General features: G+C 39.2%; 1 protein-coding gene across 13 annotated transcripts in view; it reads right to left on the bottom strand.

Moving 5' to 3' along the window:
- LOC116228972 (uncharacterized) overlaps window positions 1-17644 on the bottom strand; it is a 155598-nt gene that overhangs the window by 91979 nt on the left and 45975 nt on the right. For all 13 annotated transcript variants that reach the window (XR_016466994.1, XR_016466998.1, XR_004166912.2 and 10 more), the window contains 2 exons: window positions 15936-16088; window positions 3772-3914 (listed from right to left, as the gene is read on the bottom strand). Coding sequence is in view for 7 of the 13 variants with exons in the window: in XM_090141424.1 (XP_089997550.1) it covers window positions 3772-3804 (33 nt within the window). In the remaining 6 variants the exon portion in view is untranslated. The remainder of the gene's footprint in view (window positions 1-3771; window positions 3915-15935; window positions 16089-17644) is intronic.

A 17644-nucleotide genomic window follows, 5' to 3' on the forward strand; every position in this document is an offset into this window, starting at 1 on the left:
GATTTGCTGTAAGTTTTCCTTTCTTTTTTTTCTATTCTAGCTGCATTATGTCGTGATCTGATGATTGATTGGGCCCTGTGAGCAATCATGAGCCCAAGCCTATTGCTGCTAGCTTGATAGAGTGTATATCTCTATTTCATATTCAATAATGATGAATGGTCATGGCTTACATTTATATAGCGCCTTTCATCCAGAAAGATCCCAAAGCGCTTTACAAATTGATTTACTGTGCAAACTATGGGGTTTATTCTCCGCTTCATAAGCTCGTATAAATCCCATTGAGTTACTTGCACTTCATCATGGTACTTGGTATTGCCCAAACAAAGCACAAGCACTCTTTATAATACACCTAGGAGAGAGTCAGGAAGCACTTACGAAAATATGCAAGTGTTCAGAACCTCAGTTTTATGTCTTACCCAAAAAGCAGAATATTTAGCAGCAAACCATCTGCCTCATCCTTTGAAAGCGCAACCTTCTGTGCTACTAGCAGGCTTCCTGCAGCAAAACATTCCTTGCAGAGGTCATCTCCAAGGTCTGAGCCTACCTGCATGTGACTGCACCCTGAGGCAGTAGTTGTTTAAAAGACACTTCCTCCTTATTTAAAAAACAAACAAACAAACAACAACCCCACACACTATTAAGGAGAAAGCTGCAATCAGTTAACTACTAGAAGCCATCAAGATAGGCTGCATGGGCTTCAACTAGACTTAAAAGAATGGTAATAACAACAACCAGGTATTTAGCCATAGCATGATCCTCTATACTAATGTTTTGAAAAACATCACCCACTTGACTTTTCTGGTCGGTTTGGGGTGAGAAGGATGACACACCATGGCCATCTCCTGCAAGAAGGAAAGTTCTAACTGAATACATAGAAAAATATTTTCACCATAACTCAACAGTGGAATGTGTTATCTAGAGAAACTGTGGAACCTTTATCTCTGAAGGTTTTCAAGTCCCAGCCCAATCAATCCTCTCCTGCACACTCCTCTGCCCCATCTAGCCCTTTTCCTAACCTCCTTTCTCACTTAATTCCTCTTGTGTCTCATGTTCTGCATGCTATCATGGCTCATGGTATCCTCCTTCTGGTGTTGATGTAACTAGGAGGGCAGTGAGAATAAGGGTGATACTCCTAGTTCTAGCCTGTAAGATAACAATGGCCTTCACATGTTTGGAGAAACACTGACACAGAGGCCCAGATCAAGGCCCACAGACCTGAGGTAAAGCATGGAACTTTATCAGCAGGACAGCAAATAAGTAGCGTCATAATGAGGGCAGGTACTTGCTTTTTGCAGAGAGCATTATCAAAATTTAGCTGTCAAACACTAAAAAGTAGCTCATATGAGCTACGGAAAAACAAATCTCAATAACTTGCCTATTTTTGATAATGCAGGGATATCAGGAAAAGTACAGTAATGACTCCTCACCATATTTTAAATCCTTATCTCACTCCTTTCATACAATGGAAATAGTTCCTTACCCAATAACATCAGTACTTCAGTACAGTCAAAACACGCATTGCTGGCAGTCCAATGGCAGGATTTATTTATTTGAGTTAACACCAGAAGTTAAAGGTTCCACTCTCTCTACCAATCGAATGTTCAGAAAGCATGGACTTCCATAATTGTCCTGTTTGGTGGATTTTGTAATCAACAAAGAATGGTGAGATCAAAGCCAACTTTTTATAAGGAAAAACAGGTGCACTGGTAGAATAGCAAGAAGTTGTTACAATCTGCTATTTGGAAGCTTTAGAGAAGCCAAAGAATCATTCTATATTTACTGTCTGAAGACAGAACACAGTCTTAGCCATGGATTATACAACCTGACTAAGCTCTTCTAACTGGATGACTCCAGAATGACACAACCAGAGCAGGGTACCAATGAGTAACATGATGCAAACTACACAGGCTGACTGAGGGCACCCTTGAAAACAGGAGCAGAAAAATAAGTTAAATTCATGCAAAGAGACATCTGATCTTATTATTCAGCAAGTAGTTGAAAAGATTTTTTAATTTTTTATTCTCTGACAGCTTGCTAACAACCACAGGACACCTCATCAACATTGAGGAACAAGTGATAAGAAAGCCATGAAGTAACTCTAAATTAAGGAAATCCTGTTAAATTACGCAGTTAAGGCAACAGGGTCAGAGTCCATTTCCTAGCAAAATAACCTTTTACTTCACACTGAAACGCTAGCATAACTAACATATATTGAACTTTTATTGGCACTCAGCAGAAGAGTCAAGGATCAAACAAATGCTGGAGACTAAGATCCTTCCCAGTCTAGGAGAATCCATTCTTTCTGTAGAAGTCACATGCAGAAAGGCAGGGATACCAAGGAAGCTTATATCAACTTACATAGCTTTATCTATCCCAAGGATAAAGAGAGTATTCTGACAGCTATCCACAAGCATCAGCCTACACTTTGATCACCAGCACTGAGCTCACATCATATGACTGCTGTCAAAAAGGAAGAAGATACTGCCAATATTTTGCAAATGAAAGCACTGACTTTTAAAAGCTTTAGAAGAGAATGTGACAGGTAGTGCTCAAATACCTTAACTTTTATACACAAAAATAAAATAAAGCAACGTGGTTTGAATAAAATAAAATTTTCAAGTTTTCTGGCCTTTCCAAGCAAATCAGTTTAGACAAAATATAACAGTGCTTAGCACGGTGTGATCCAAAGATCGCAGTGTTCAGTGTTCATCTTCACAAGCCTACATCATCATTGTATCTGTCTGTACACAAGGGCTTCCATTTAGCCAACAAACCTTCCCCAGAGATTGTGCAACAGGAGCCCACAGCAGCCAGAGCTACATGCAGGTATGGCACTACCTGGGACAAACACTAAAGTGTAAAGAGAGTATTAAGAAATGTAAATCAGGTCATGAGGAAACAGTGTTTTACATGAGTTTGTTACAAAAGCAAGTGGAAAACTACTGTGCTCCTGATTGGTTTTTTGTTTTTTGTTTTTTTTGTTTTTTCCCCCCAAAGCAAGTGTCAGAAAGCATGAATCTTATTTGTATAAGAAAACACATGATCCTCTTCAGCCTGGCAGTGCGGAGGAGCATGTTGCGCTACACCATCCCCCTGCAGCCCTCCCTCCCTCTCATCCGCCGTAGATATACAAGGCTAAGTTGATGAGCTGTTCAGCTTAGTGTGAAATGTGTTACATTTTCCCCCCAGCTGCTTCCTGATTGCAGTATTTACTTTTAATCTCCTCTGCCTCAATGCCCGATAAAAACTTTGTCACATTAGATGGTGACAGATGGGAAAGAGAAGGGGGGGATCACTGCAAGGGAACGTTCTGGCTTCCCAATAATTTTTCACAACGCCAATTATGTCCTTCAGTGCTTCCCGGCATGTGCACCCATGTCAGCAGGGAAGGAAATAGAAAGGCATAAATAAAGACAAAACCAGGCCCTGCATGGCTTTAATCTGCAGAATAACATTTCTCATTTGGGTGAAATATTGTTGGATTCTCTTCCTGTACTAGGAATGGAGACACACACACATATATATACACACAGAGACACATACTCAGAATTCACAACTGCCTGCCTTATGCATGAGTAGTAACTCCATATGAATGTGAATGAAAAAGAACAGGTGTTTTCTGCTTTCTGAAAGATCTTCACATTCAGAAAGCCAAGTGTTTGGCTCTTTAATGCAACTGTTATTGATTAAATGGGGGTAACACTAAAATTGTCATCTTTATGGTATCAAGACAGTTCTTAGATAGTTAAAGATCATAGTTAAAGATCATACCACATCACATGGTGCTTGAGGCTGCTGAAACATCTGTTTACAAGTCTAGTCCTAGACGCTGCTGCATTTGCCACCACTGGATGTTCCATCCAAGACAACGGGTAACAAAAATCTTTCAAATCGGAGTTTCTTGCTTTGATCTCCTAGAGAAATGAAACAACAGTAACAGCATGAATTGGTGGAGATGTATGCAGCAGAAGCTAAAAGTAATCATGAAGCAAAGTGAGAGAGCTTCAGGAGGAAGACGAGAGATTTGACCTGGGTTTGACATTAGCCTATCTTATCAGGACAGAAAATCCTATTTTTCATTTGTCCTTGCTGTATTTAAGAAAAAGCTTTACGGACCTTCTTTGTAAACAGGAAAAATGTTTATTTGAACAGACAGAACCACACGTGCTTTGGACCACGGCTACTTGTCTCTTCTTGACAAGTGTGGCTCAATCCCAAACAGGTGACTTCCATACCAAGCAGAAGAGGAATTCTGCTTCTGTCCCAGAGAAGAACATAATGAAATAACAGCAGCTGCTCCAGGGTACGATAGAAATCAACAAAATGAGGGGAAAGGAGCTTCAACCGGAAGAAAAATTGAAAGGTAACTTTAGATGTAAATGTTATGATGGCGTACATGAATGTTCACAGGTAGAGTGAATTCAGGCATCTTCCATCAGGCCAGAACTTGGACTGCAGGCAACTTGATTTAAAGTCAAGACAATCAGAGATTAGAAGTAAGATACACTAGATATGAAATAAAGCAAGTACTCTATTGCCTCTCAATTCAAGAGGCTTCTGGGTAGCTACAAATTGGATATTAGCTGAGGAGATATTCATTCAGCCTTTGGAAAGAAAAATAAATGTGAATGAAAGATCTCTGGGCTCAAGGCTAGAAGATTTAGTAGACAACAGATAAAGGGCTATAAGACACAGAAACAACAAAGACACATAAAATGAACTATGCTTTATAAGCAGCCAGGAAACAAATGGCTGGAGCCAGTACAGAAAAGATAGTACTAGCAACCTGTTGCCTCAAGTTCTTTAAGTGTAGTGTTGCTCTGCTGGAAGTAGTTAACTAGTAACAGGAACATTATGACCTCAGTGAGTCTTCTTGTAGTTGTGAAGGACCAGATTTCAGCCGCCATACCTGTATTTGTGTCTGTCAGTATAGACTCATTAGAGGCAGGTTTACAGCACTGATTATGCCAAAGAAATTCCCTCAGAAGATCAACTACAATGGACTCAGCATGATATTACTGTGGCAGGAAAGAATGCCATCTTCCCTACAAGCAGTAAGGAAACAGGTTTCTGAAATACCTGCTGTCTGAAAAGGGCACAAATTAGCAGTATCATGATGGCTAGAATTCAACAGATGTAAGAACAAGATACAGGACCTACTTAAAAGAGAAAATGAATATGAAAATGAATATGAAAAGGAACGTCAAAGCAAATTGATTTAAGGAAAAGACTAGAATTGAAAAATTCAAATCTGAACCATTTTTAAAACACAGTTGAATTTCCAAAGGATGAGGTCTGAAGACTAAGAACTGTGTATTAGCTGTACCTGGTTGGAGTCTCTGGAAGGAACCTGTGAAGGAGCTGCTAAGAATAGCATTGTATTTGCAAACAGGTGAAATGGATAATTGCTGCAGAATGTACCATATCCCAGGGTGATGTTCTTCATTCCTTCTCCTTTTTATAGACATATCAACCTAATTCCCTTGTAGTTTACTAATTGATAAAGATTCTAAATAATAAAATGTATATCTATCCAGATTGTTTTCATCTAGCCTCCAAATGAGGTCCTCGGCAAAATCACATTCTCAGCAGGCAGTATTTTGACAGACTAAAGAGAAAGAAAAAAGTATATATATATAGATACACATACACACAGAAATGTACTACTCTAATGACATCTGACCTAGAAGTATGATTTTTCCAGGCCAAAGAGCTGAATCACATATTTCTTATACTCTCAGGAGATAGTCAATTACTTTTACTTGAATTTGTTGTCATTTGCACATTATGTTAAAGGAGTGGAACTGTCCTATGAATCAGAGGCAGAAGATGCATTTTCCAACTTATACTTTTATTTCTTTCTACCTTAGGAGGATAAAAAGTTCAAACGTAAAGGACCCTTTCTCTTCTTTCATCCAAAGTTTATCAAGCAATAATCATGCTAAGGTTTCTTCTTATGGTTTAGCTGCCTTGTCTTGCATACTCAACATAACACAATAAAAAGGATTTGTGTTCACCTATCTAAATAATTTAGATTGAGACTACTTAACTACAGTAACCAAGAGTTACGGATTTTTGGTTTTCCTATTAAGAAGTTTGAACATTTTCATGTATATCCCCCCACAAATCAGACTTTCCTTCATTTAAGCGCAATAAATTTCCTACTAATAGGAGAAAAACAACTGCCAGATACTCAATGATTGCATAGCTGTGTACCAAGAGGATTCCATATGCAACCCCATTAACTTTAGTCTCTGGAGAAAAGAAAGGAACTCAGCCTCAGTATGCACTCTACTTCGCTCTGCCCTGACTTTCCTTAGTGAACATCACCAGTTTCTCTGGGGAGAACTCCAGCTCCTGAAAATAACAGGAAATCCACTTGGTCTTCCCTAACCACATAGCTCAGGATAGTAATGGAAAGAAGGGAAGTCAGTCATCAGTTCAAGTCAAAAATCTGCTTACCTTGTCAACACAAATCATTGTAGTCTATATGACTAAGATCATCATAGCGTTCCATAATGTAGACATGTGGGAAGTGCTCACTTGTTTTGCCAGCAAACTCCAAACTGCTCTTAAAAGAACAGAGGGCACAACTAGCAACCCAACTAGATGTCTAAGAACTGCCTATGTTACGTTAAAGAGGCAGTCAGGAGTTAGCAGGTATGCTCTTTCTTTGCCGCTTGCATGAATATGTGTGGTACTTATTTCTACAGCTTCTCAGAGAATTGTGCTTGTACCTAGCAATATGCTTGTCAAGGTACTTGTAAAAAAAAAAATTGCACAAGAATATGGCCTATACTGTTTTAAACAGATCAGTGAGTTCAAGCAGCTTTCTTAGGTCAAAAGACCTAAAGTCAGTTTCTCTTTAGTCTTTTTGAACAGTCTGCTCTCAGTTTGCATAGTTAAGAGCAATGACAGGAAAAAGAAAGAATAACGTGCAAGTAAATTTTGCCTGACCCTTGCTATCTCACAGTCACAGGATGCTTACCATGCTCCTGTTAGAGATCATGTTTGTCAGCACTCACCCAGCCGCAGGGTGCTCACTGCCATGCAGTGCCAGCCACAGCAGTGACCTGCACTGTGCAGGCAGCCCACTGACTCTTGCTGAGTAGGTCTCATTAAAATTTTCAGACCCCCAGTGAAAACAGAGGAGTAGGGGCTCAGAAGCTTAAAACAAGATTTAATATCAGCACTTCTGGTCACCCCTTCATTTGCACAGCGATCTCCATTCTAGCAACTTGATACCTACCCTTCCAATAGAAGAATATGCAGAGGGATAACTTTATTCAGTCGGCAATTTCTAGATATATATACACAGTACATAACAATTCCTGGCATAGAACAAAAAGCAACAGGCAAGCACTGCATGTCTGCATCACCCACACTAACTAGTTTTTAGCTTATAGTGTGGAGATCTTTGGGATTCCTCAAAATGCTTGCAAGAGCACCACACACAGCAACTGCAAAAAGCAATTCCACCATCAGGAGGCTCACTGTCACTATACAGGTGCCCAAACATTCACTAGAAAGAGGTTTTTTTTTTTGAGGTCACTTAAACACATCATAAATGTGTTAAATACTACATAAACAGAGAAGCATTTTAGCTGGGCTAATGAATAGGCATCAATATGTGGATACTGCTACTGGATTTATCATAAAAGTCTTTAATGTCACTAAATAAAACTCCTTCTCAGAACATTCTATTGATTTACAGGTGAGTAATAGGTATTTACAAAGTATCTATACTATTTGGCTTCAAAGCCTTTCTTATTTCCTTAAAAAATGACCTAACTCACTCAGGAAAAAAATCTCAGTGAAAATTCTTGTTTCTTATTCAAAAACTCTTTCTAGCATTAGCATATTTTCAGGACAAGAGCATCTTTTTCCTCCTGTTCTGCAGAAACTTAGTATGGATACATATCTATCAGTAGGGGAAAATAGTACATTATAGATACAGAATCAAAGAGAGTAGTTTAGAGACCAGCGATCTGGTGGAAAATCCTTTGGTCAGAACAGGTACAATATTGTTCAGAAGCACACAGGATGATTTCACCATGATTACTGTTTTAATAAGCATCTAAAGACAATTGTTGTGAGACAAAGGAGTGATAATAACTTCTTTTTTCAACATTAGAGAGAAGATTTTGGGCTATATTCAATGTTGGTTCTTTGCATGGCAGAACACAGGAAGACAGGAGGGAGTTACAACAAGGTCTGTGAATCTGCTGAAGGGACAAGCAAGCATATTCCAACCCATGCAGCATGGAACAGACACACTGTGGAGCACTTGAAAACAGATAGAACTGTTGGAAGGAAAGGAAATGCAAAAATGAGTTGTTAATAGCGCTGGATGAGAGGTAACAACTCCCAGTAGCAAGGTCACTGTACCCAGTGGTGTCCAAATCAGGAGCATCAGGACTAGACCTACATACAACTCATCACCTTCTACTGAACAGGAGGAAACAGAACAGGAAAGTACTGGATACGCTCTGTGGATCTTAAGCAGCCAGTGAACCACGGCTGAATAGGAGGGAGGATCTAAAACAAGGCTTAGTTCAAGGACTGCACCCTGCTCTCACAGACCCAGTGAGCAGCAAAACCACAGGCTTCAGCAGGATAAAGCAGCAAGACCACTAAAAAAGGCCTGAAATATTAACATTAGGATCTAGGGCCTCCACCTTCCCCTTCACGTAAGTAACAAACAAAGGAAGAAACAAATTGTATAAAGAAGCTTCAGAAATAAGATTCAATCACACACTTTTTGCCCACAACTAATAAAGGAGTGAATTGGAGCCCTCTGGAAGCTGAAAAGGGGCCCTTTTGAGCTTCTCAGGGTTTCTGAAGGGGAGGGTAGTGGGTTTCAGATTATCTCACAGTTCGAACTTGTTAATGAAAGAAATAAATTAACCAAGCTCATTTTTCAGGGAATTCTTGTGTAAACTGGAAATTTTCCAGTCTGTGAGCCCCGCACTGTGCTAGCCCATAAATCACAGCAAGCAGGTTGTCTGTATAGTGATAGCAGCACGTTTGGAGATGGAGGCGGGGGGAGAAACCAGCATATGTTCATGGTGGGAAAAAAAACACAACCAAAAGCAAAACAGAAAAGAGTATCTCCTTGCCCACCACTGGAACAAAATAAAAGTCTTGGCCTCAGGCACTGCAACATACGCTGCCTTCAAAGAGCCCCCCAAACCAGGGGAAGGCACCTGAAACAGGTCAGCTTTTAATTGAATACAATATTAATTACCATGTGCACCATTAACGATTTGTGGGATTTGACTAATTAATGTAATAGTTTTTGAGTCACGCTCATTAAATATGAAAATTACGCCGGTGAAAGGTATTGGTTTCATTATCAATCTTGTATGGACAGGAACGGGAGTGGGGAGTGAGAGCGCAGGGGAAAGATTCCTACCCCTAGTTACTGTGTTCTTAGCTCTCTCCTCTTGGAATTGGTTCAGATGGCATAAAGAAAGAACTAAAGTGAAGAGGAAAGAGGCGTAGAGAAAAGCAAGCACTGCCTAGTGGTGTGAGCTGGCGGTTGCAAGTCAGGATCCAAAAGCTATCAATCTCCTAGCAAATTTCACTTTTGCTTAGTGGACAAAGCTGACTGGTCTGTATGTAGCTCCAACTAGTTGTTTTCACTTCCCATCACAATGCTTAGTTTCCTTCATCCTCTTAAAACAAGTATAATGAGAGAAACTGATGTCACATTGGGCACTTGATTCATTGACACATAGTGGTACCTTAGCAGAAACCTACAGGGAAAGTAATTATCACTGTCACAAGTCAGCTCCAGAGCTGATGTACGGGTTATGCATGGCTATGTTGAGTTGTACTGTCATAGGACACATCCAGAGAAGTTACATCTCTCATACCTATCCAGTAATCCAGAGCAGTGGCAGCACTGATATACTCTGGAGGGAACTGTCATCACATCTATGCAAGATCTCTGGGGAAAGAAGGAGAAGTACTCTCCATAGGTATTTTGGTTACACTTCTGCACACACTTCAGGGACCAAACACTGATGTTCTTCCCAGAAGCATGCAATAGAGCCATTATCTAACAGGATACCACACTACACAATTTTTTGTTCAAATTTTTACAGTTGCTTCAGACTGCTATAGATCCCATGGATTCTGTCAGTGACAAAATAGAGGACAGAACTGCAGTTTTCACCAGTCAAAAGCAGAGGTGAGACACTTTCCTCTAGGAAGCATGCCAAGGAACCACGCTCAGCTCCTCTGACAGTTTCACCATGATGAACAACTGAACTCCATCACTGCACTCTTTTCCTCCTTCTCCTCAAAAGAAGAGAAAATACAGCAACAACACGGAGATCACTTACCAGTTACCATCGTGGGCACAATAGACTCAGCGTATAGAGGTTACTATAATTTATTCCCTATTACTAACAGACTAGAACAGTGAGAACTAGAAGTAAACTAAAACATCTTTCCCCAAACCCATCCACTCTCTGTGCAGAGGTTTAGGGGTGAAGTCAGTCCTTATACTTCGGGTAGGAATAACTACATAGCCACATTTAGACTACTGCATCCAGTTCTGGGCTCCCCAGTTCAAAAAAGACAGGGAACTCCTAGAAGGAGTTCAGCGGAGGGCCACTAAAATTATTAATAAAGGGCCTGGAGCATTTCCAATACTAGAAAAAGCTGAGTAACCTGGATCTGTTCAGCCTGGAGAAAAGACGACTGAGAGGGGATCTGATCAATGTTGTTTATAAACATCTAAAGGCAGAAGGGAGGTAAATGGATAAGGCCAGGCTCTCCTTGGTGGTGCACAGTGATAGTACAAGGTGGAATGGGCTAAAATTTGAACTTAAGAAGTTCTGTACAAACATGTGAAAGAATGTCTTTATAGTAAGGGTGAAGGAGCACTGCAATAGGTTGCCCAGAGTGATTGTGGAGACATCTTCTATGAATATATGAAATCACACGTCTGGATTTCCTACCCATGTGACCTATTGTAGGGAACCTGCTCTGGCAGGGGGGTTGGATTTGACAAGCTCTTGAGGTCCCTTCCAGCTCCTGCAATTCTACGATTCTGTGGAAAGGAAATCCTTTGGAGCTATAAAAATATCCATGGTTCAGCCACATAATCAATATAGCTCACAGTCTTTAGTATCTCCTGAAACTCTACTAATTTGAGTTCACAGTGTTTAATGAATTTAGCATCCTATACTGTTGAGATATGCTGTCACTACCAGTTATCTATTTCTACTTCACATTAAATGCTCCTTTAGCTCAAATGAATGAAAATAAATGTTCCTAAATGAACATGACATTAGATACTTTCCATTTCAGTTACAAGAGAACAAAGTAAGAACATACAAGGTGCTACTGAGTTAACTTTAAAGCAAGTAAGCATGGCTCTACTGAAACTGCAGAAACTATGTAATTAATTAAATACCAGTCAGAAAAATTAAACAGCAGAGAGCTTCAGATCACTTATGTTCCATCAGGAGGTGACTCACTGAAGAACAGGAAAGGTTTCCCATTTTGTTACGTGTTTTTGGTGGTGTTTTTTTGCTCGTTTTTATAGGCATCAGGACCTGCCAACAGGTATATAATATAACAAATATATTTAGGAGATAACACCTAATTGCTGCAATACCATACCTACTTTAAGTGTTACAATTGCATGGACTTTATTTATGATACCATGATAAAGTGGCATTTAGGCACTAAGCAAAGTACCTCCTCTCTTCCCAGTACCAGACATTAACAGATAAATGCAGCCTGCCGTACATTCCCCCTCAAAACCTCGTCCTGTGCTCCTTTAGATTAAATGAGGATAAGAACTGGTGAATGTAATAGATAAAGAAGTTACGGTAAAGCTACAGTAATAAACAGCTTTTTCTTACTGAGAGCACTTTCAGATTTAAAATAAGTGTCAAAGTTCTGCTTTTGTAAACTTTACATGGACAATTTTTTGAAATGCAAAGCTAATAAGAAACCAGGAAAGGGATTTTTGAGTTACTCTTTTCTCATTAAGACTACTAGTTTTTTTTCCTCACAAATTTACATGCCTGAAGATTTTGGAATAGTTTCAGAAGAAGGCATTACTGCCCCATTGAAAACTGCAACACAGAGACCAATACTGAGTTTTCAGTAGCAGAACCAGGAATACAAACCCTCTGCTGTGACATCAAAGCTAAAGCAAACACATCATTCTGACCACAGGATTAAAAATCATTTCCTACTGTTGAACAATGTTTCACAAACAGAAACATATCTAAACTACTGTTCTAGAGTGCCAGCATCTGTGACAAGATACCTGAAAGCAATGTACTGATAGACATAGCAGGATTTGCTGTGCATATATGTACCCAGCTCAACCTCCTACTTGCTTGGGCAAGCTGTTTGTTGAAATTTCAATACAGGAGGGTTGTATTGATCACATCATGCATTTATGATTTATGAACTTTTCTAAGGAACTGTCTGTCCTAGCAAGACGAGGCATCAGTGAGCAGAGTAGCGCGTTCTAAGCCAGATCTCTGGCAAGAAGCCTTCTCACTGCACAAATGCACGATGTGGAATGAAATGTAAGACAGGAAAGCAAGCCAAAGCCAGTGGATCTGCAGACGGAACAGTTTGTTGTCCCATGGAAGCCAAACAAAGCATCATTTGCCTTTTAGATGTTAGCAGCACAAGAAAAATGAGTTCATTTGTATCCAATAGTTTCTTCTACTGATGAGGAAACCAAACGTAACAGTCATCACTGGGGCTAATGAATTAGAAGAAATTGATAATTTTTTTTTTTTTTTTTAGTGTTTTCAATTATCCAAGTCATGTTTAACTCTCTTCCTAATAGTAACTCAGTCTCTGAGTAGGTAATTAAGAGAGCATTTCTTTCCAAGTTGAAAGTCCTTGCACAGGGTTGAGTGGCAGCACTCCCTGAACTTATCAATCAGCAGGAGTTCAAATTCTCAAAGATTTGGGATACATGTTTTCTACCAAGCTGAAAAGACATACTTAGGGCAAGACTGCAAGAATTAGAGGATAGTTTGCCTCCCCAAGTACTAGGCAGCACTTCAGAAAACAGAAAGATGAGCAAAAAGGCAGCTAACAACAGAGTCTATTCTCACTTCTGGAAGAAGCTGTGTGTTAGGCCTTGCTCATTTTGAGCTTTCATTCAAATCACCTCTCCATTCTATAGACACACAAAACACTCTTGGTGGAACATTTTCAGAAAGGAAAAATTGAGTAAGAGGATGTTTAGCTCCATGCTATAGCTTGCTGCCTATCCCATATTTTTACTTCTACAAAACATCTATGGACTTTGATACTATCTTTGTTGTTTCATACCAAAATGGGACACGCGCTCAAAAGATGGAACTGATCTGAACTACAGCACTCCTGCTGCTTGCACTTTGCTTCCTTAGTCAATCCTACTAGATTTCTTTCATTGTCTCCATTTCCAACTAGCTTCACACAACAAATAAGAAATGGCTTGTCCCTACAGATACTGCTTTTCACATGTAGACTTTTTAAAAAGACAAATAGTTTGTAGTGAGCACTTAGGTTACCACATCTACTAGCTGCATAGCTTCTAGAGATTTGTTCAGTCTACTTCAAATTTATGTCAAGCAGTAGTGATGGTATTTCTTGTCTTACTTTTCCATCTTTGGTCCAAGATTTTCCTTCAGCTCCCGTTTCTCTCTCAAGACTTAGCAAAGGGATAAATGCTGTCTGTAACCTAAAACATTTAGCTTGTCTACAAATCTGCAATGTACTTGACCATCTTTCCAGCCAGTGATCAGTTCTGAAGCTTTTCACTTGGACATGGTCAGATTCTCAGTGTAGAAAAGAAAGTTCTGTGTCTACACAGAGACAAAGAAAAGCCATTCACAGTAATTCAGGAAACCAGTAATACAAGCCACTCTTTTGGTCAGAAAGAGGTCTAAGGAATAGACATTTCCCCTGCTTAATTAATACTATATTGTTACAGTGATATATAATGCATCCAGTCAGGGATGCTCTGATTAGATTCAGCAATTCCAGTTTTGTGCACTACTTAGACACTGAGGGATAACACTACAGAACAATACTTTTCTCCTGATGAAATACCTAGGAGTACTCCTCTAATTTGGCCACCATTTACTTACTTACACATGCCACCCTCAAAATTGCAGATTCTACTCACTGGAATCCTTTCTGAGAAGCAACTTTCTGGACCATGTGCTGCAATCCAAAGACATGTGGATCATTAACACAAGTGAGCATCCAGCCACACCATTAATCACTGGCTGGCTCAACACCTGCATTCTGCAGACAGCCCTCACCAAAGAAAGTTTGCAGCCGGCCCAACTCTGGCTGAGCTTCCTCATACCCACCAACTACCTCCACCCTCCATTTGTCAATTGTAAGTGATAATTTCTATTCAATCTGATACATATTATAAGAATATAAACAAATGCCTCTGGCTGTATCACAGCTGCAATCACTTCACTTTATAGCCATCATTTATTACAGGCAGACAGGTGGCCGTTTGGTGGAATGCCGAAGAGGCTATCATCTGGACAATCACCAGGAAACACATTCACATTTACATTTTCTCCAAGCAGACAGGGAAAAGAAGCTTGTGGTTTCTGGAAAAACTTTACTGTGCTCCAAAATTTCTTCCTTTCCCAACCATGCAAATCACAGGAATACACCTGAATACTCCCAACCTAACTCACTGGTGAACATAATTAACATTTATTTAGAATTATTTAGAATTTTTGAAAATAGGAGCATAGTGAATCTTCCCTCATAGTTGCTTCCTTTCGTGTCTCACAACTGTGATACAGGATACTTGCTTTTTCTAAATACTGACCATTCGACTTCACCAGCAGGTGTTTCTAAACACATAAGTTCTGGGCTTTAAATTTAATGGTTAGCCCAGTATATGAGGCTGTCTTATGTGCAGCATGGCCCTATTAATGACAAAAGGGCACACTAAATCCATCCAAGAGGATTCAGTTTAGAAAGATGCAATGATCTTGGATTGAGGAGGTAGACAGTTGCTTACAAGAGATAAAGGCCCTGTTGATGCTACTTTTATGATGGTAGCTTGCTGAGACTGTCACACTTTGAAAACTGGGATCCAAAGGCCAATATGTAGGTTTTGGCTCCATCAGTCAGTTGTTCAGTAAGTGAGATGATACTACTAAACAGTATTAAATGAAAGCATAGGACTTGTTTTGCAAGATTCCAGCTCTGAAGTCAGCCAGCAGAGATTCTATAGGAGAAGAGTTGCGTGTGGAGGCCAGAGGTATGCTAAGACTGCACTGCCTGTTGTGTAAGGTAGCATAGCAGGGACACATGGATGAGGATGCTCCCAACCTATATTCTTCTGGTTAAAAATACAGAGAAAGCCTTAGACAATAGATGTATGTGCAACAAGGCTGCTACACTGACTTTTTAAATAAAGTATATATACACACTTCCTTAGTCTCAGTGTGAATTTGGATTTTGCAGGAAATAAACAGGGCTGAGGGCAGTGACAGCAGGGAATACTCAACAGTAATTAACAAAGTAAGTAACCTAACAATTGAAAGCAACCTTATTGTAATTAACCCAAACTTGACACTGAATAGAAATGATTGCTGGTAATTGGTAAACAGTGAGTGGAATTACGAGGTTGCAGTCTCTACTGATATCTTTGCCTCTCTCTAGGTAGCAAATGTTAGAAACCACCCATTACAACTAAGAACACCATTTTGCTGCTTGATTTTCTTCCCAAGGATTTTATGACTGACACTTCCCAGATTTAATATTCCCTTACTCTGGTATTTCAAAACAGTAAGAATTAATGTCTCGTGACAATCTTTTTTTTTTTTTTTTTTTTTTTTTACAAACAGAAAACTGGAAGTTCTTCCCATTCTTCCCCCAAATCAGTTACATTTACATAATTAAAATACTATGGAACATACCTTCTTCCTGTGGAAAATTACTATTTTTCACTTGAAAAGAAAAGAGCTGCCATGGTGCTTCATAGGAGTGGCTAAAGTCATCATCAAGGTTTCTTGTGACTTGTGTCAGGCAAGATTCATCAAAAAGGATTTAATTCACCAAGACACTCAGGCCTATTGAGAAAAGCAGGAAGAGAAGAATTAAAAAACTGTAAGTATCTAGCAATTCAAATCTACATAACAATTATTTTGGATTTCATTTTGCATGGAAAATTAAACCTACTCCTCACAGTTACATACTCTTCTACAACTGTTTCCTTGGTTGAAACAGCCCGTTTTCCCAAAAATCTCAGCTAGCTACCTAGCTTTGAAACATTTCTATTTCTGCAGCCACCTGTGATAGACCAGATGAGATTGAACACAATACTGTGTAGTCTACAGTTTATCAATACTTGATTCTGTTCTTAAGGACTGGCTGGTAACACTGTGCAGTTATGTAAAAACTCTCTCATTGAAACATCAAAAAGAACAGCTAGTCTTTCTGCATTTCTGGTTGAAAAAAATGAGACCTAAAGATAAACATTTTAAAGCACAAACTAAAAAAACAAAGAAGCAGAACTTCAAGACCATTGGTGGTTTTCTTTTTTTTTTTTTCTTTGTTAGAAGAAAAATGTTTGCAGTGATGAAAAAAATTGGAGGCACAACGCGCAGATCTATAAAACTCAGGGGCTGTAAAACTGCAAAGCAAAACTGGGAAAAGCTTCAACTCTTCCCATAACAAGTTACTCTCTATATAATCCTAGAACTGAAGGTCAAAAGCAGTTGACATCACATTACAGGTTCATCTCTAAGTCTGCAAACTCTTCCTCACTTCCAACCATCTTTTCCCCATAAAGGAACTAATGAACAAATACACACGAAGACCTCCACCTAATTTTCATATACCTAAATGCAAAACGTTTCAGTTTAAACAGGCTGCCTGGATTAGATAGAAGTTAATTAAAGCAATCTCTCATTTTTTACTGTTTAAAACTTAAGACTTGGTAAAGGAGGAGTAAGACAGGACTTTTTATTACTCTTAGATGGTGCTAAGAGGGCCTATAAATACATCTCTTCTTCCTGTGATCCCATTCATCTTGCTGCCTTCCCTACTCCCCTTTGCCAACAATCAGATCCCAGTAAACAACCTCAAGTGAAATTTGCAACTGTCAGATAAACATTAAAAATGCTTCTCTTGTCCTTTCCCATTGATAGTCCCATTAATATTGTAATAGAAGAAAAAGTTATGAAAATGAATGCATGCTGGTTTTGGAAGTGAATGATGCAGACAGGAGCTGTGAAATATATGCACTTGAATACGCACAGACAAAGAGATACAGTGTACCCAGAAGTGTGCATTTACTTACACACAGTGTTTTAACATACAGGACTCCTTCCTAACCTTATGCTACTGTACATGGTGAAGTAACTCCACTGACTTTTATCTGGTATAAATTCAACACAGGTAATATTAGAATTAAACTACAATGGCCTTTTTCTTTCTTACTTCCCCCCCACCCCCTCCAGAAAGAAAGAGAAATATCAAGTCTATGCAATTTGTCTCTTATTCCTCCTCTTTTTAATAGTCAGAGCGTAAAATTACCATATGATTTTGCCTATTTAGTACTTCCAGGCAATATATAAATCTCTAGCTATTTGCCTACTACTAATTTAAAAAATCTGTACCACAA

This window comes from Phasianus colchicus, chromosome 5, assembly GCF_987193195.1.
Source record: "Phasianus colchicus chromosome 5, bPhaCol1.hap1.1, whole genome shotgun sequence".
In the NCBI taxonomy this organism is placed as follows: domain Eukaryota; kingdom Metazoa; phylum Chordata; class Aves; order Galliformes; family Phasianidae; genus Phasianus; species Phasianus colchicus.